A 17,268-nucleotide genomic window follows, 5' to 3' on the forward strand; every position below is an offset into this window, starting at 1 on the left:
CAGCCCTCGCTGCTTTCTATGCCAAGCACCAAGCTCGGTATTGGCATGCTCTCTTGCTGTCCTCCAGACTTCCTGGCATCCACTTGCCAAGATGATGTCTGCTTAGGATGCCCCATCACAGAGGTGCCAGCCACCTCTGCAGGGAACCACAAGGTGACATGCAGCCCTGTAGATAACATCTCTCCTCCTCCTGTCTCAGCTTACAGCCCACAGTCCCTAGCTTGAACCCTGCACATGGTTCTTCTGATTCCTCTCTTGGGGTAAAAGGGACAGTCAATGGAACGAACAAGCCTGGATTCATCACAAGCTGCTAACCCAGCATTTCCTGGGTTTGGGTGTGGGGCATGGCATGGCCAACCTAGACACAGAAGTGGGTCAGCTGAGCACCAGCCCAACCCCACCCAACCAATCCTTTGCCTTAGAATCGGGAGCACAAAGACCCAGCCACAGTCAGTCTCTTCTTACAGGTACTAGTGGCTTCTGGTTGTGCCAATCATTTGAAGCCCTGGGCACTTGCCTACCGACAGGGCAGGCTGTGGGCTCTTGGACCATGCTATTTACTACCTGTCTCAGATTCTGCCTGGTTCCATGATGGGTAAACCTTTTATTCATTTGCATCTGGCGGTTTCCCACAACTCTCCCGTCTCTCCTCTGCCCCCTCCCCATGTTGGTCTCACCTCTTCCTCCAGCTTGATCACTCTGGCCTGGGCATTGCTCAAAGCCTGGTCCAGGATCTCAATATGCCTCCGATGGTCCTCGCTTGCGTTCCGCACTGCTGCCAACTCCATTTCCAACTTTTCCTTTTCCTTCAAGAATTCTTTGTCTGGAAGGGGGAAAAAAAGCAGAACAAGCTCCATCAGAAAGTGCTCAGCCTCAGGCTCATTGCCGGGCTACATCTGGCAAGGACTGGAAACAAAAAACATGCGAATGGCAGTGAGTTACTGTTGCTGCTGCTTGGCAGGCAGTAATGGAGGGCAAGTGAAGTGAGGACTTCCTGAAACCCAGCCTTAACTCTACTCGGGACATGCTTCCGGTGATGAGGTGCTGGACCGCATCCCAGTGGGGCAGCGTGTTCTAAGCATGCACAAGGTCCTAGGTTTGATCCCAGCATAGCAAGAAGGAAGAGGAAAGTACACACAGGAGCCAACAGCCCCCAGTTCTCCGGGACTCACTTCTCTGCAACACTAACTGTGACACTCCCCATTACTCCTACACCTGCGATCTCTCTGCATGCTTCCAACCTCCCTTGTTTGCATCTTTCAAGCCTCAGGTCAAAGGGCAGGCACCACATGCAAAAATATTAAAATTCCCATCCACAGAACAGTAAACCAAGGTCTCTAGAGAGGGGTTCTTTCACTGCAGCATGATGAGGAGAAAGCTCTGGCCTGACCCCCTTCTCCTATGCAGGGCCCCAAATTTCCCCCTAGATCTGTCAAGAGGGGATAGGAACTTCAGATTTAGGAAAACCATTAAATGAAAGATGATGATCACATGCTTTTGCTAGTGGGAGCTGTGACCTAGTCACCTTCCTCTACTTTTCTGATCAGCCTTCCAAAGAACAGGAAAGACCACAGTCATGAGGCAATTGTTTCTTACGGAAAATATGTTGCTTGCTAAAAAAGCAGTATTTTTTTCATTTAAAAAATACATTCTCTAGATATGCTTTCTACAGTATGAAAATGCTAGAAAGAATTTAACATGTGAGAATCAAGGAGCCAGGCTGGATGGTGCAGGCCTATAATCCCAGATACTCAGGAAGCTGAGGCAGGAGGATGACAAGTTCAAGGCCTGACTGGGTCATAGTGACTTCAAAGCTAGCCTGGGTGACTTAAGTGAAAGCCTGCCTCCAAAGAAAAGTCAAAGGAGGACTGGAGGTATGGCTCAGTGGTTGGAGCACTTGCCTAAGGATATGCATGCCTAGATTCCATCTCCATTATAAGCAAAAAAGAGTAAGGGGTTGGTTAAACTATTAAATCCTACAAAAGAACCCCATGCAGCCTCTCATACTATAAAAACCATCATGGTTGATGAGTTTGCTGGTTAGTCTTTCAACAACTTTATACAGGCTAGGGTCATCTGGGAAGAGGGAACTTCGGTCAAGAAAATGCCTCCATGAGATTCACCTGTAAGCAAGTTTGTGGGACATTTTCTTAATTAATGATTGAGGTGGGAAGGCCCAGCCCACTGTGGGCAGTGCCACCGCTGGGCAGGTGGCCCCATGTTGTATAAGAAAGCAAACTGAGCAAGCCGTGGGGGAGCAAGCCTGTAAGCAGCACTCCTCCATGGTCTCTGCTTCAGTTCCTGCCTCCAAGTTCCTGCCTGGAGTTACTGCCCTGGCCTCCCCGATGATTGTAATCTGTAAGCTAAATAAACCCTTTCTTTCCCCCAAACTTTTCTTGGCTGGTTCTGGTGTTTATCACAGCAACAGAAAGCAAACAAGAAGGCCTGATAAAAGGTAATTAGCAAAACCGTACACACGATATTCATATTTATAGAACAGAAACACATAACTCTGACAGCAGCTTCAGCAGGATTTGGTTCTCTGCATCGCGACACCTGCAGACTGTTACCAGCCCTCCCAGCCACACACACTGGAAGCTAAGCCAGCATGCTGCAGTGGGTGCATTCATTCATCAAACATTTCCCTCCACGGGCGATCACTCACAGATGTAAACAAGCAGCTCTCGAGCACCGAGGTCCACCACCTTGAGCTGAGCAGCAACTGAAAGAGCGTTTCCCCAAAGTTGCAGAAAAGGTGGGTTTGGATAAAGGGTGTGATGACAAAGAGGCTGAAGCTGCCCTTGTTAGTCAACAGTCACCAGGGAAAGGCACGGGGCACACAGAAACCAAGCACACTTAGCACTGTGGGTAAGGAGAGGAAGACCAGGAGCAAAGGCCTGTGTCCGGGCCCACTGCCAGCTGAGGCAGAACAGGAACCCAAGGTGCCTGGCACCCACTGGGGTGTCCTTCTCACTTAACTGAGCTGTACCTGCAATAGCAAGTTATGTCAGTGGGGCCAAAGGGCAGGATGCTTCAGGGAGACAGACGACTACTGCTCAGCTGGGGACAGGGTGTACTTCCTAGAAAGGAGCTCAGTGACTTAGGTCACCAAAACCCACTCCCAGAGCAGAGCTAGACTTTGGGTTTCTTCTGTCCCACTGCAGTGACCAACTACCATCCCTCCTTATAACTTCTGCAGTGACCAAACACCATCTCTCTCCTTATAACTTCTGCAGTGACCAAACACCATCTCTCTCCTTATAACTTCTGCAGTGACCAAACACCATCTCTCTCCTTATAACTTCTGCAGTGACCAAACACCATCTCTCTCCTTTTAATTTCTGCAGTGACTAACTACCATCCCTCCTTATAACTTCTGAAACCACCCCCACCCCCGCCGTCATCTATGTAGCTCTTTGAACAGGTACTTTTCACTGTCGTTTCCTTTGTAAGCAAGAAGAAGACCAGTGGTGGGTGCACGTTTGCTTTTAATGGTAAAGACCAGGTTTTGTGAATTTCAAATCTTTTGCCTCTCCAGTGTTCTCTGGTTCCATTGAGATATAGCTGTGGGCTCTCACTGTAATTCATGAATATAAAAACAGTTCCAAAACCTAATTGAAAGGAACAGGGTTCAGAGTTTCTCTCCCCATATTCTATCTGATTTCTGTTATTGGCAGGGGTGGGAGTACATTTGCTTTCACAGACATTTTGAGAAAACTGGTTTTTCAAAACTCTAAATTCTGTTCTGGTCTATATTTTTTACTGGGAGCATTTGAAGAGGATGTTTTGTTCTCACTGGATCTGAGTGAGAGATCAATGAAGTGAGAGTGTGGCATGTGAATTCTACCAGAACCCACTTGGGAGGCTCTCAGTCTCTTTCTGTTCCCTCAGGACATCAAGACTTCCAATATATGAACTTTGTGTTCACGCCCCAGGATGCATCTCAGGGTAAACTGTGAAACTGTCAGCGTCCCCAGCACTAGGAGTTGACCTTTGGGAAAAGAGGGAAGATAAGGAAAAGCAAACCCCAATTCTAGCCTTGGCTTTGCCATTAAACATTCGCAAGGGCTCAGCAAAGCACTCCGGCTGCTGTGTGTGACAGGCATTCTCTCTCCTTCCCATTTCTTTTCTTCTTCTTCTTCTTCTTTGTGTATGTGGGTGCTTGTCCCTTTGTACTTACATGTTTTGCATCAGGGTGAACACCAAGCAAAAAAGCGAAGCTACTTCCTACATACCTCCTCTTTCCCTCTTTTTTGCATCAGCCAAGGTTGCTGTCAACCCCACAGCCCAGCCCTTATCCATGCATCCATGTGTCATTACTAATGTTAGACTGTCTTTCCCTTCTCTGAACCAAATGCTAGAGTTCCAAAGGACTAGTTTGAAAAGGATGCTGCCCCTTGGATGAGTGATATTGGAATTATGATGACTAGGGTTTGATGACCTTTTCTAACACTAGGGTTTCTGGAAGAATACTGTGTAACAGAACATGTTAATAACAAGGAAGAGATGTGGTACTTCATGCCTGTAATTCTCTATCCACATGCCAAATGAAAGCCTGGTGGAGCGAATCTCCCATGCAACATCCTGCATATCTCTGCATCTTTCCTTACAGCTGTTTCCGAGGCTACAGATGCAAGGGGAAGACTCTGTAGCTCAACTCTAACTCATCGTCTGACCCAGACTTGTACTTCCTGCATCTTATTTAGTAAGGGTTTGAACAGGAGTTGAAAACTGGACACTTGGTTGTGCTATCTGGGGACACTGTGGAACTTTCAGAAGATGGGACCTTACTGGAGAAAGTAAGTCACTCAGGGGTGGGCCTTGAGGTTTATATCCACTTCCTGTCCTCCCCATTTCCTGATTGCCTCCTCCATGCAACCATCCACTTCATGTTCTTGTCACCACGCCCTACTGGCCAGAATAGACTTTATCCCCTCACACCTGGACCAAAAATAAACGTCTCTCCCGGTAAATTGTTCTTGTCGGGTATCTGGCCACATCAATGGAAAAGTAACTAATGACATCATCTATCTGGTTGGTTGGTCATATCTGCTCCATACTGCCATTACCCAATTGGCCACCAATCCCTAGTCATGTATCATCTGCTTCTCTGGCCCTGTCTCCATTACTGACTGCTGCTGTTTCAGTAGAAGACACTAAAGTGCCCCTATATTAAAGCGTCTATTCTCTCTGGTCAAGGTAAGTCCCTCCTCTTTTGTTATCTACTCTGCCTACCTAGCTGGCCTTCAAAACATTACACATCAACAGTGGAATCACACCATCTTTTAAGAAGGCACTGCTGAATAGTGTTTTGAACTTAGATTTATGTCTAACACGGCCTAAAACTAAAAAGAAGTCGAAACATGACATAAAACCTGGAAGGTGTTAAGTGCAGTTACTTGAAAATCTGTAAGATAACAAACATCATAATCAATCACCCCCTACTGTAAGGAGAAGCTTCTCTGATGAGGGTTGAGTGATGCCCTCATCTATGGGTACAAGAGTATGCCATTAGCCATTTTTTTGCATTATTCTAGTAGAATAATGTAGCATGCTCTCTCCTAGATCCCACATGTTCTTGGCCTAATTAACAGTGTGAGGCACGGATCACATCTTGTGGGGTGGGCCTGAAATCTAAGTTTGAGAGTGGTTGGTTGCCCCACAATGTTTCTGCCACTACTGCACCTGTGGACATATTTTGACAGGCAGGTTGGTATTGTAGCTTGCTGGTTCACAGCTAGGTGAGACTTTTTTACTCCAGTAGCATGCTGTATTAGTTACTTTGATATTGCTGTGATAAAACACCACAACCAAGGCAACTTATAGGAGAGTTTATATGGTTCCAGAGGGTTAAGAGGCCATCATGGCAGGAATTATGGCAGCAGGAAGTAGGCATGGCAACAGGAACAGCTGAGCGCTCACATCTCAAACTGTAAGCAGGAAGTTGAGAAAGCCAATCCAAAAAGGAGAAAGTCTTTAAACTCTTAAAGCCTGCTTCTAGTGACATACTTTCTCCAACAAGGCCACACAACTCCTAAGTTTCCCAAATAGCGCCATTAGCTGGGGACCAAGTACTTAAATTCCTGAGACTGGGGGACATGCCATTCAAGCCACCATACATGCATGGCACTCTCCAGCACTAGGAATGCTTGCAAGTACAAACACCTGGGAATGTCTGCACTGTAACTCAGGGATGTGCTAATTTTCTCAGTATTCAAAAGGTTCTCAGGATTCACTAAGGAAAAAGTCCTATGTAAATATGGAATAACATCCTGGGTCCATCTCTTAGCCACACCAGAAGAGCACAACATTTTGAATCCTATAACACCGAGGAAAGGGGGAAGATGTGCTGTGAAGATTATGTGTGGGTAGACTGGTTAAGGAGCACCATTACCAAGCCTGTCTGAAATGCCCTGCCTAGACTCAATAACCTAACACATCAACCTTGGGATACCTCTAAGCAGTTGACAAATGTCTGTGGCCTCTTTGTCTATGCCTTTGAAGGCCAGCAAAGCATGTTGGTGCAGAACAAATCATCCCCTATAAATCCAGAAGGGCCTCAATGCCTGATTGTTGATGTTTCAGCTTTGAGCCAGAGGCAAAAGTCTTCAGGAATGTGAGCTCACCAACACCAAACCCTATCATTCCATCAGCATCAGCCTTGGCTGGGAGACCAAAGGAATGCTCATTACATGACATGAACTACATGATAGACTTACACCCCAACAGAGCACAGCCAGCATATCTCCCTCTGTCAAGACACACGGTCATCCAAAAGGAAGGTGTCCATACCGTCCATGCAAATAGCACAGAGGCCCTGGGTTTCTATTGCTGAGATGAAACACCATGCCCAAAAGCAAGTCGGGGAGGAAGGATTTATTTGGCTTACACCTCCAGATCACAGTCCATCACTGAATGAAGTGAGGACAGGAACTTGAACCTGGAGGCAGGAGCTGATGAGACGTGCTGCTTTCTGGCCTGCTTCCTCTGGCTTCCTTAGCCTGCTTTTTCTTTCTTCTTTCTTTCTTTCTTTCTTTCTTTCTTTCTTTCTTTCTTTCTTTCTTTCTTTCTTTTTTTTTGAGACAGGGTTCCTCTGTGTAGCTTTGCGCCTTTCCTGGAACTCACTTGGTAGCCCAGACTGGCCTCGAACTCACAGAGATTCGCCTGGCTCTGCCTCCCAAGTGCTGGGATTAAAGGCATGGGCCACCACCGCCCGGCTAGCCTGCTTTCTTATAGCACCCAGGACCCCAGCCCAGGGGTAGCACCACCTACAATGAGCTAGGCCCTTCCATGTCAATCACTAATTAAGAAAATGCCCTACAGGCTTGTCTACAGAGGCATTTTCTCAGTTGAAGTTCCCGCCTCTCCAATGATGCTAGTTTGTGTCAAGTTGACATAAAACCAGTCAGCACAACTTTCCAACATAAGCTCAGATGAGACAGCAAATGTATGACATCAATATGAACAGACACCTTCGTTCCGTAAAGCAGGAGTTAAAGGGTCAAAGAGTCACAGCTGTTTCTGTGACTCCGGAGCACACAGCAATCAACTACTGCAAGACTGCAAGGGATGTGAGGCAGAGGCCTGCTTGGCCAGTGAGCCCTTGCCAAAGAGGCAATTTAAATAAAGGCAGGGCTTGAAACTGGATCCAATCATGAGTCAGTTTGGGAGCTGGAAAGGAAGTTAGGCCAAATTACCGAAAATCACAAAATTCAGCGAATTATTTCTCAGTCTTAGGAATTTAGGGCTTTGACAAACCCATACATCAGGATACAATTATGGGAAGACGGATGACTACTTCTTGAATATGGTAATTTTCGTTGTTTTGAGTTGTCTTTAAGCTGTGAGCACTTCCTCATGATGTTGCTAAGAATTATGACATACACCAGAATACAATTTTCTAAACAGCTTTTTTAAAAAAATGACAGTTGCAGTTTTACATTTCTGGCTCATGCAATGAGTTTGCAGAAATTCAAACCTTGGCTGATGGTTTTTCCAAACCCATTTGATGCTATCATTTGCCTCTGGCACAATTAATAAAATATGTTCCCAATAAATCTGGAGGCTTACAAAGACACTGTCCCTACTCCTAAAAGAAGTGGACTCAGAGGCTTCCGGGACACTAAGCCCGGGGATGAGTAGTGCGGTGATTCCCATGGAGTGTGTACAGGACGTAGTGGCCTGGACCCCTGGCCTGTCCAGAGCACCCCTGAGGGGTGGTGACACTAACAGCGCCACCACCGAGTAGCCTGTCCTTTCCTGGAGAAAAGGTCATGACTTATTTGAAACAGTGAGTGCAGGAAGCACTGTGCTTCCTGGAAGGGATGATGGGCAAGCGAGGAGCTGCAGGTCAGCTTCATTAGGTTAAGAAACGCCTTGGGCACTTCCAGAGAGCAATGACTGAGGAAAGAAGCCCGTCCCAGAATGTGGGCCAGGGTCCCAAGCTAAATGAAAAGAGGGAAATGAGAAAGCAGGCAGAGTGCTTCCTGATCTACCCGATCACGAACACCCCGCCACGTGCACCCCCCGCCACGCCCTTCCCCACCATGATAGGCTGTATTCTCAAACCATGAGCTAAAATAAACCTTTCCTCCCACAAGATGCTTTCAGTCAGGTGTTTGTCACGGCCACAGAAGACTAGCTAATACACAGACAGGCTCAATATTACTGAGCTGAGGCCTGTCAGCCTCGGCTTCTCCCCTGACGGACTGAGGAGACTCTCATCTGAGGACTGCAGGTCACAGGCTAAATTAACTCACAGAAAGAAAACAGCACAGAACCTACTAGAAGCTAGTGTGAGTCTTGCCTCGGTCCCCTGTATTCTAAAAATGAAAGCTGCAGACACACAGACTCACTCTGGGACATGTAATGGTCCTCTGCAGCCTTGTCCTCGTGCTCATCATAGTCTCTGCTGGACAGCTGCCTGTTGGCTGTCTCCAGTCGGTCTACAAAGAAGAAATGAGCCCAAGTCATCACACCACGGAGAAATATGGTCCATACCAAGAGCTGCGTATGAAGAGAGATGATCAGGCAGGGGCCCAGACTGAGCGGTTTGAGGGTATTCACCAAGCTGTCATAAGAACCTTGTGGGGCTGGGAACGGGCTCAGTAAAGTTCATTCTCACAGCATAATGACTTGAGTTTGATCCTAGCACTCATGTAAAAGCTGCATCTGTCATCCAGCTCTGGGAAGTGGAGACAAGAGGACCCCCAGGGCCTGATGGTCAGCCAGCCTAGTGATATCAGCCAGCGTCTGGCTCAGCAAGAGACCTAGTTTCAAAAAAGAAAACCAGGGTGAGGCTGGCCAGGCAGTCCAGCAGGTAAATAGGCTAACCATGAAGGCCAGACTACTTAAGTTCAATTCCCAGACCCACAACAAAGCAGTGGTTTGCATCTATAACCCCAGTCCTCTTGTGAAGAGACGAGAGAATCACCTACAAGTTCATCAGTCAGCTAGCCTGGAGCATGAACTATGGCAGAAACACCAAGAGAGACCGTACCTCAACAAGGTAGAGAAAACCAACGCTCAAAAGTTCTCCTCTGGAGTAAACACACACACACACACACACACACACACACACACACACACACACACACACAGAGAGAGAGAGAGAGAGAGAGAGAGAGAGAGAGAGAGACAGACACAAACACACACACAGACACATACACAGAGACACACAGAAAGAGACACACACACAGACACACACAGAGAGAAAGGGACACACGGACACACATACACACACACACACACACATACACGCAGCCACAGAGAAAGCCACACACACAGACACAGACACAGACACACACACACACACACACACACACACACACACACACACACACAGAGAAACGTAACCATGGAAGACCCCTGACAGTGACAGCATCAGAGACCAGGTCGCACCTCGGAGATCTCTGTTGAAGTCATGAAGTCTCCGGATCTCGCCTTCTAGCTTGTTTCTCATGGCCTTGTCCAGAGACTCACGCTTGGTGGTGGACTTGACCAGGCTCTCATAGGCTTCCGAAATCCTCTGCAGCTCTTTTTCAAACTGTAAGAAAGACCTCGAATCAAAGTGGCGTTTGTGACAGGGGGTCTGCAACGCTGGCTGCACAGCACCCTGAGTGTGAGGCTGCATCTTCATGGACCCTTTCTGGGTCTCCAGTTTCACATCTACTCCAGTTCGCTCCTCCTCCTGCCCTGTAAGAGTGTCCGTGACCCTGTAGAGACAGTCTCTCAAATCTGGCCATGCTGTCTAACATCACCCAGTAAAGTCTCCCAGGAGTCAGGAGTGCATCTAAGTATAACTGAAACGTCCCTTTTAAAAGATTTATTTGCTTATTATTGTGCATGTGTGTGTGTGTGTGTGTGTGTGTGTGTGTGTGTGTGTGTGTGTATCCAAGGAGTCCAGAAGAGGGTGTTGGGTCCCCGGAGCTGAAGTTCCAAGAAGATGTGAACCACCCAATACAGGTACTGAGAACTCAGGTCCTCTGTGAGAGCAGCAAGCACCACTGAGCCATCTCTCCAGCCCCTAAATATCTTATTTTTGTATTATCATTTATAATGATTAATGAAGTTCCAATTTCACATAAGGAAGATATTAAAGTGAGGGAAAACTCAAGAATTCCAACTGAAACTCAGACTTCCAAACTCTAAGCACATTGTCCTTTCCAGAGACCCTGCTCCTGTCTCCATGCCAGGCTGGGCTCATTACGGACCGTTGTCTGTGGAACAGCTCTATGGAGAATGAACACACTTGAACCTAACTGTAAACAGATGTGCAGTAGAAAACCTCTCCATATGAAGGACTGTGAGGGATGGGATTTAAACTGTAGGTGTGAGCTCATTTGTTCGTATCTTACCACGAATCCATGGAGCCTCTAACCTACTGTGAAGACAGATTCAGCAAGTAGCTGGCACTGTCACAATGGGAACCCAGCATGGTGGCGTTTCCAAGTGGAAACTCACAACTTCTAGCACAGTGTTGTGTAGCGCAGACCAGGTGACAGACAGGACATGGGATGAGTCTAGACGCCCATCCAACAGACAAATGGGTAGAGAAAATGTGATTTAATATAGTGCAGCTTTATTCATCTATAAAGAAAAATGAATTTATGTCATTTGCAGGGAAATGGTGTAAGTGAAGTAAGCCATACTCAGAACCACATGACAATATGTTTTTTTCTCATAACTGACTCTAGTTTTGTTGTTTTTTTTTTTTAAATTTATGTGTATAGAGCATGAAATGTGAAGGGGCTGTTTGGGGGAGAAAGGGACTCATCGGAGGGGACAAGACTTTGCAATGGGGGTAAAAGGACTGTAAGCAAGTGTCAAGGTGTGTGAAAATGTTAGGGTGGAACCCACTAGTTTGTAAGCCAACTGACAAAAGTTGTTTAGATGAATGGAATAAAAAAAAGGACCGAAAGAGATGCGCACATGTGGAACTCAAGTGACTGCTGAAGGCAGAGCCTTAAGCTCTGGGGTAGAAAAGCCCTTGTGGCATCACCCTCGTCACCAGGTCAGAGCCATGTTTTTAGTCCCTCCATGGAGCAGACAGATCATCTAAGGGGGGTGGAGCTGAGAGAGCAAGCTTCCTTTGGGACCATGATCCTCCCTTCGGCCTCCTTATGTAGGAGTTGGCTCTTTCCTTCACCCACTCTTCAACAATGCCTTTCTGCTTCTTCCAGACCTATCAGGAGTGGCCGGTGTGTCCTGAATTGTGTTCATGGTATGGCTGCCAAGGATACTCCTTCCTCTGAATTGCATTCAAAACAGGAAGTGCCAAGACAGGCCGTCAGACTCGTAAGATCTCTATGAACATATTTGTGCTCAGAAAAGAAACCCAAGCATCCCACAGTGTCCCGCCAACGACAGCACCTCTCTCCTTCCCGAGGCCCATCCAATTACCTCAGCATGTCACGTACCTTGTGAAGCTTGTCGGCGTTGTCATAGCAGCCCTGAAGCTCCTGGTGAAGCACACGATTCTCCTCTGTGAGGATCTCCACCATTTGCTGGGCTCGCTCCACAATCGCAAAGGCATCTGGTCCAAGCTGCTGGCTGGGGGAGGCCGGTGGAGGCTGTGGAGCTGCCAGGCTCATGGGAAGCGGAAGAGGCAGGGAGACGGAGTGCAGGGGCCCACTGATGGAGGACGTCTGAGAGGACATGGGACTATGCTGCTGCACCGTGGATGGAAAGGGGAGCTGGCATGGCCGGCTGTGAGGGAAGAGAGGACCCGGCATCAGACTCCAGAGGAAGTATGGGGGAGGAAGGAAGGTCACCAGCACAGGCAGTGACGGGGGCTTCCCTGGGCAGGGGCCACCCATGCACTTCCCCACACTCAGCTAAGCAGCAGGTTCAGGCTCAGAGGCATTTATCATATTCCTCTCACCAGCACTGGCTACTGGAACGACAGTGGACAAGCCAGTCTCTGCTCTGTAGGAGAGACAGGCAAGCCACACTAGAATTAGACAAAGCTGAGAGTGGAGTCCTACCCTCCAAAGAACAGAATTCTGGAGAAGCCATTTCTATGCGAGAGGTCAGGGAAAGAGTCTCTGACAGGCAGGAGTTCGGACTGAAGTCTGTAAGGCAGCCAAGAGGGGGCAGTGGCTTGGACGGAAGGTGAAGTGGGGGAAAGGCGTATTTCGGATAGAACTGGCCAGGGCACAAGGCCTACGGCCGGGACTAGCACCAGCCGGCATCACTCAGCAGAACAAAGCAAATCCATACAAAGCACTGTAGGCAGACAGCCACGCCAGGCAGGGGTGGCAGGGCCTGTGGCAGCCACAGCCACGTTAGGCAGGGGTGGCAGAGCCCGTGCAAGCCACAGCCATGCTAGGCAGGGGTGGCAGGGCCCGTGCAAGCCGCAGCCACGCTAGGCAGGGGTGGCAGGGCCCGTGCAAGCCGCAGCCACGCTAGGCAGGGGTGGCAGGGCCCGTGCAAGCCGCAGCCACGCTAGGCAGGGGTGGCAGGGCCCGTGCAAGCCACAGCCACGCTAGGCAGGGGTGGCAGGGCCCGTGCAAGCCACAGCCACGCTAGGCAGGGGTGGCAGGGCCCGTGCAAGCCGCAGCCACGCTAGGCAGGGGTGGCAGGGCCCGTGCAAGCCGCAGCCACGCTAGGCAGGGGTGGCAGGGCCCGTGCAAGCCGCAGCCACGCCTCTGGAAGGGGCCAGTCGGGGCTGCCTTGCTAGGAGTGATGTGCAGGAACTCGATGCACAGAGCAGAGCCCAGGAAGGAGGTCTGGGTGTGGCCCAGGGGAGAAGCTGTGTGTATATGAAGGATGAGGAGATAAAGGGAGAAGATAAAATATTACTTCTAGATTTGGGGCTTAGTGAGAAATGGGTAGTGGTACTAATTAATCTAATGGAAAAGTACAGGCAAAGATCGATGTTCTGATTTGTCTGATCTGAGGTCTAAACATCCAGACTTCAAATCTAGCCTGATGACCAAAACAAAACACCCAACCAACAGTGTCCTTTAATGGCTGAATTCCTGGTGTTGGGTTTCAACCTGTCATCACGAATCTCCACCTCCTGTCTCTATCCCCCTAAATTCTGCCTTCACTATCCTGTTAACCTGTCTCATGAGAATCACTGTGTTTTCTCTCAAGCTAAGTCAGCAGCTCCTCACAGCAACCTCCCGGGTACAGGAACAAACAGCACACTAAGTCTTGATGTCTGGTCCTCCCGTCCCTGCTGCCTGGCTTAGTGTGAAGAGCACCATGGAGTCAGGCAGGCACATGGGTTATCATTCCCGTGCCGAGGAACAGCCTGCCCTCACCAGAGACAACATGATGGTGGGCCACCACCAGAATAAACACTTCCTAGTTATAGAGACCAGAGCGGGAAAGAGGGCATGCGAGACCACCTTTATTGAGAAACACAGTGACTGTACTTCCAGGCTGTAACTGACAACTTGCGAGCCACTTTGCCCCGCTGGATTGTGGTGGAGCGTCCCACCTGACACCCACCCCTGGAGACCAGCCGTTCTCCATCACTGTATCCTCGTACAGAGCCGGGCCTGGGGCACTTGTGAGCAGCCCTCAAAGCTTCACGATGGCTAACAGCTCCTGAGCATTTCCTACCATCCACCATGGTTAGCCTGTGCTACAGGCATCGTCTCACTTTGACCTTTATAAAGCAGGTATCAGGCTGATGAGCTGGCTCCGTGGGGACAGGTGCCTGCCACCAAGGTTGACGACCTGAGTTCGTTCCCAGGTCCCACATGGTGGGAGAGAAGCTGTTCCCACAGGTTATCTTCTGTCCCTCACACACACACAGCATGGCACGTGTGCCCTTGCACACACCTGTATGTATACACACACACACACACACACACACACACACACACACACACACACAGGATATCACTGTCTATTTAGATTTGATAAAACAGAGGCAAGAGAGAGTCGAACATGGTTTATGCTGAGTTTGTAGAGAGCACCCACACCACATCCGTGGAGGGACCACCCTGTCTGCGAGGTAGACCTTCGCCACCTTACTGAGCACCCATAAGAATAAAAGCATGTTCTGCTGGCCTGTTCTCCTGAGAATACAGGTTCAGAAGGTCAGCAGGTCTGGCTCCTTTCTCAGATGACCAAAGGAGCCTTGAAATACCAAAGGTGTGAACTGTTTCTATCTAGTGAACTGGTTTTTCTTAATATATCTGAGTAAGAATTAGAATTAAAAGCCTTCCTTTCCCCAAGGTCATGGTCAGGTAAGAAAATCAGGGACAGCGTGATCTGGAAAGCAGTGTCCTGAGAGACAGAGAGGCCCAGGGCTGGCTCTGTCAGGAATGGCCTGAGCCGTTCTCTTTGGCTGGCTTCCAGGATGTGCACCTGAACCTCCATCGCTGTCCTACCCCCCCCCCCCACGACCTGCTACAGCCAGCCTTATGCTATCTCTACTCTCGAATTTATGCTTTAATATTACTTAATGTTCTATACGCGTGCCTTTTCTTCTATCTAATTATTAGTGTGCAACTTTTCCAACAAAAGACGCTTACGACTCATAGTAACTTGACATGCAGTCATTTCTGTTAATTGATCTAATCCCCAGCTCTGAGACCAAGTTGGTTCCTATTTGTATGATTGCTTTTCAAAGAAGAGACAAAACTTCTGCTGTGTGATGAAGGGGATAACCCCTTCCAATCACAATCACTTAGACCTGGGATCGTGAAGATCCTTACACAGCAACAGTAACTCTGCTCTTCCCCTGTGTTACTCTGTCTGGAGAAACAGGTCGTTAGTAACATGTTCCTCTCAACATAGAACAGCCTTCAGAAGCATATTAAACAAGTCTTTACATTCTCCCAGCAAACAGCTGTGGCATGAATAGCACTGATTTAATCTGCGTCTCACTAACCTGGGCATCCACTGTTCCCACACCAGGTGCACATTATTCTATTTCATAAGTATGCAAATTAAGGCTCTCAGGATTTACAGAGAACCACAGAGCTGACATTCTGTCCAAAGTTAAAAACACTTCCCAAACCACACACTCCCACCACACCAGGGCCCCTCTGTCAGCACCATAGAATGGAGGCAAAAAACCAGAGCCACTTCAGGGCACCGCCGGGACACATCAGAACACGTCACCAGTCTCAGATCTCACTCCTGCTGGCCCAAAACAGATGCAGAGGTGGCTGAGCACGTGCTCTGAGGAAAGGCATCAGAACACAAAGACGAAATAAGAAAACATCTCGATGGTTTTCAGACTGATTACTTGCTGAAAGATAATATTTTAGATACTGGATTAGCTAGAGTGTGAGGAGTCTGTTGTTTGGACTTTGTTATATCTAAGTGCTACATACATATTTGTTTGTGTGGATGTGTGCACGAAGATTTGGGGGCATGTGTGTCTGTAGGCCAGAGGTCAATGTCCAGTGTCTCTCCTGAATCACTCTCTGCCTTCAATTCTTGAGACAGAGTTTCTCACTGAACCTGAAATACATCGATTCAGCTGGGCAATCCTCCCGTCTCTGCCCTCCAGCCTGAGGTTACAGGCAGGCACCACCACACCACGTTCTGGGGATCCAAACGCAAATTTTCAAGTTGTGCAGCAGGCATTTTACTAAATCATCCCTTCAGCACAAACATGTCTTTTAAATGTTTGAAGTGAATCAGCAAATAGACTTCTAAATAAATTTCATCTGTGTCTTTTCATATTTTACAAAGGGGCTGGAGAGGTGGTTCAGTGGTTAAGCGCACATTCTGCTCTTGCAGAGGACCAGAGTTTGGTTCCCAGCACCCACATTGGGTGGCTCACAACTGCATGTAACTGCAGTTCCAGGGGATCTGGCACCATCTCCTAGTCTCTGTGGGCAACCACCACATGTGGCACGCATGCACACACACAATTTAAAAAATAGAAAGGTGTTAAATAATTGTCCAAAGCAGAATGTATGAAGGCTTCCAACTGAAGAGATGACCAGCATCCAAATTACAAATCCTAGTTCAACTAAATAGTACATCTTAACCATGAGAAGAAATTGGATGAGTACTCTAGAGCTTTAGATATTCCAGTATGTTATCTCACAAACTAATACAAATTAATAGAGTTGGGTTTTTTTTGTTTGTTTGTTTTGTTTTTTTCCGGAGCTGAGGACCGAACCCAGGGCCTTGCGCTTGCTAGGCAAGTGCTCTACCACTGAGCTAAATCCCCAACCCCCAAATTAATAGAGTTTCAAAATAAAAAATATACTATGAAAGGGGACACTGGAAAGTTTTCTATGACATACATGCCCATACAGTATTTCTATCACATTTTGATTGATTATGTGTGCATGCCTCTGTATGTACCTGTGTATGTACATGCGTGTATGGGTTGTACAGGTGTATGAATGTGCTGTGCATGTGTATGTATATATGTGTGCATGCAAATGCATGCATGTGGATGTCCATCGTAGCACATGTGCTGAAGTCGGAGGATAACTTGAAGAGACAGCTCTGACCTTCCACTTGAGGTCAGTAGGCTTGATGGTTAGTGCCTTTCCCTGCCACGTCATTTCACTGGCCCTGCCCTGCACCGCTACAGGGCCAAACTGCACATCCACCAAACAGCCTCTCCTTGGAAGCCAATCCAGAATTCAGTGGTAAATGCCCAGCTGTCCCCACGCGGCCTCAGACCATGAATGCACAGAACGGGAAGTGCATGCTACATTCTGTGCGTTAAACTCGATGTGTATCCACAGGTCAGTAGTTACAAAAAATGGATTGTCTGACTGACAAACATTTTGTGAAATACAGCAGGAAATAAAAATTAGTGGGTAAACAGATGAA

The 17,268-nt window shown here is 48.0% G+C and overlaps 1 protein-coding gene across 2 annotated transcripts in view; it reads right to left on the minus strand.

Moving 5' to 3' along the window:
- Amotl1 (angiomotin like 1) overlaps window positions 1-17,268 on the minus strand; it is a 98,047-nt gene that overhangs the window by 20,836 nt on the left and 59,943 nt on the right. For both annotated transcript variants that reach the window (XM_052752445.1, XM_052752451.1), the window contains exons 4-7: window positions 11,919-12,207; window positions 9,901-10,045; window positions 8,856-8,945; window positions 678-823 (exon numbers count right to left, since the gene is read on the minus strand). In XM_052752445.1, coding sequence (XP_052608405.1) covers window positions 678-823; window positions 8,856-8,945; window positions 9,901-10,045; window positions 11,919-12,207 — 670 coding nt within the window. The remainder of the gene's footprint in view (window positions 1-677; window positions 824-8,855; window positions 8,946-9,900; window positions 10,046-11,918; window positions 12,208-17,268) is intronic.

This window comes from Peromyscus californicus, unplaced genomic scaffold, assembly GCF_007827085.1.
Source record: "Peromyscus californicus insignis strain IS unplaced genomic scaffold, ASM782708v3 Scaffold_11__1_contigs__length_118956290, whole genome shotgun sequence".
NCBI classification, from domain to species: Eukaryota; Metazoa; Chordata; class Mammalia; order Rodentia; family Cricetidae; genus Peromyscus; species Peromyscus californicus.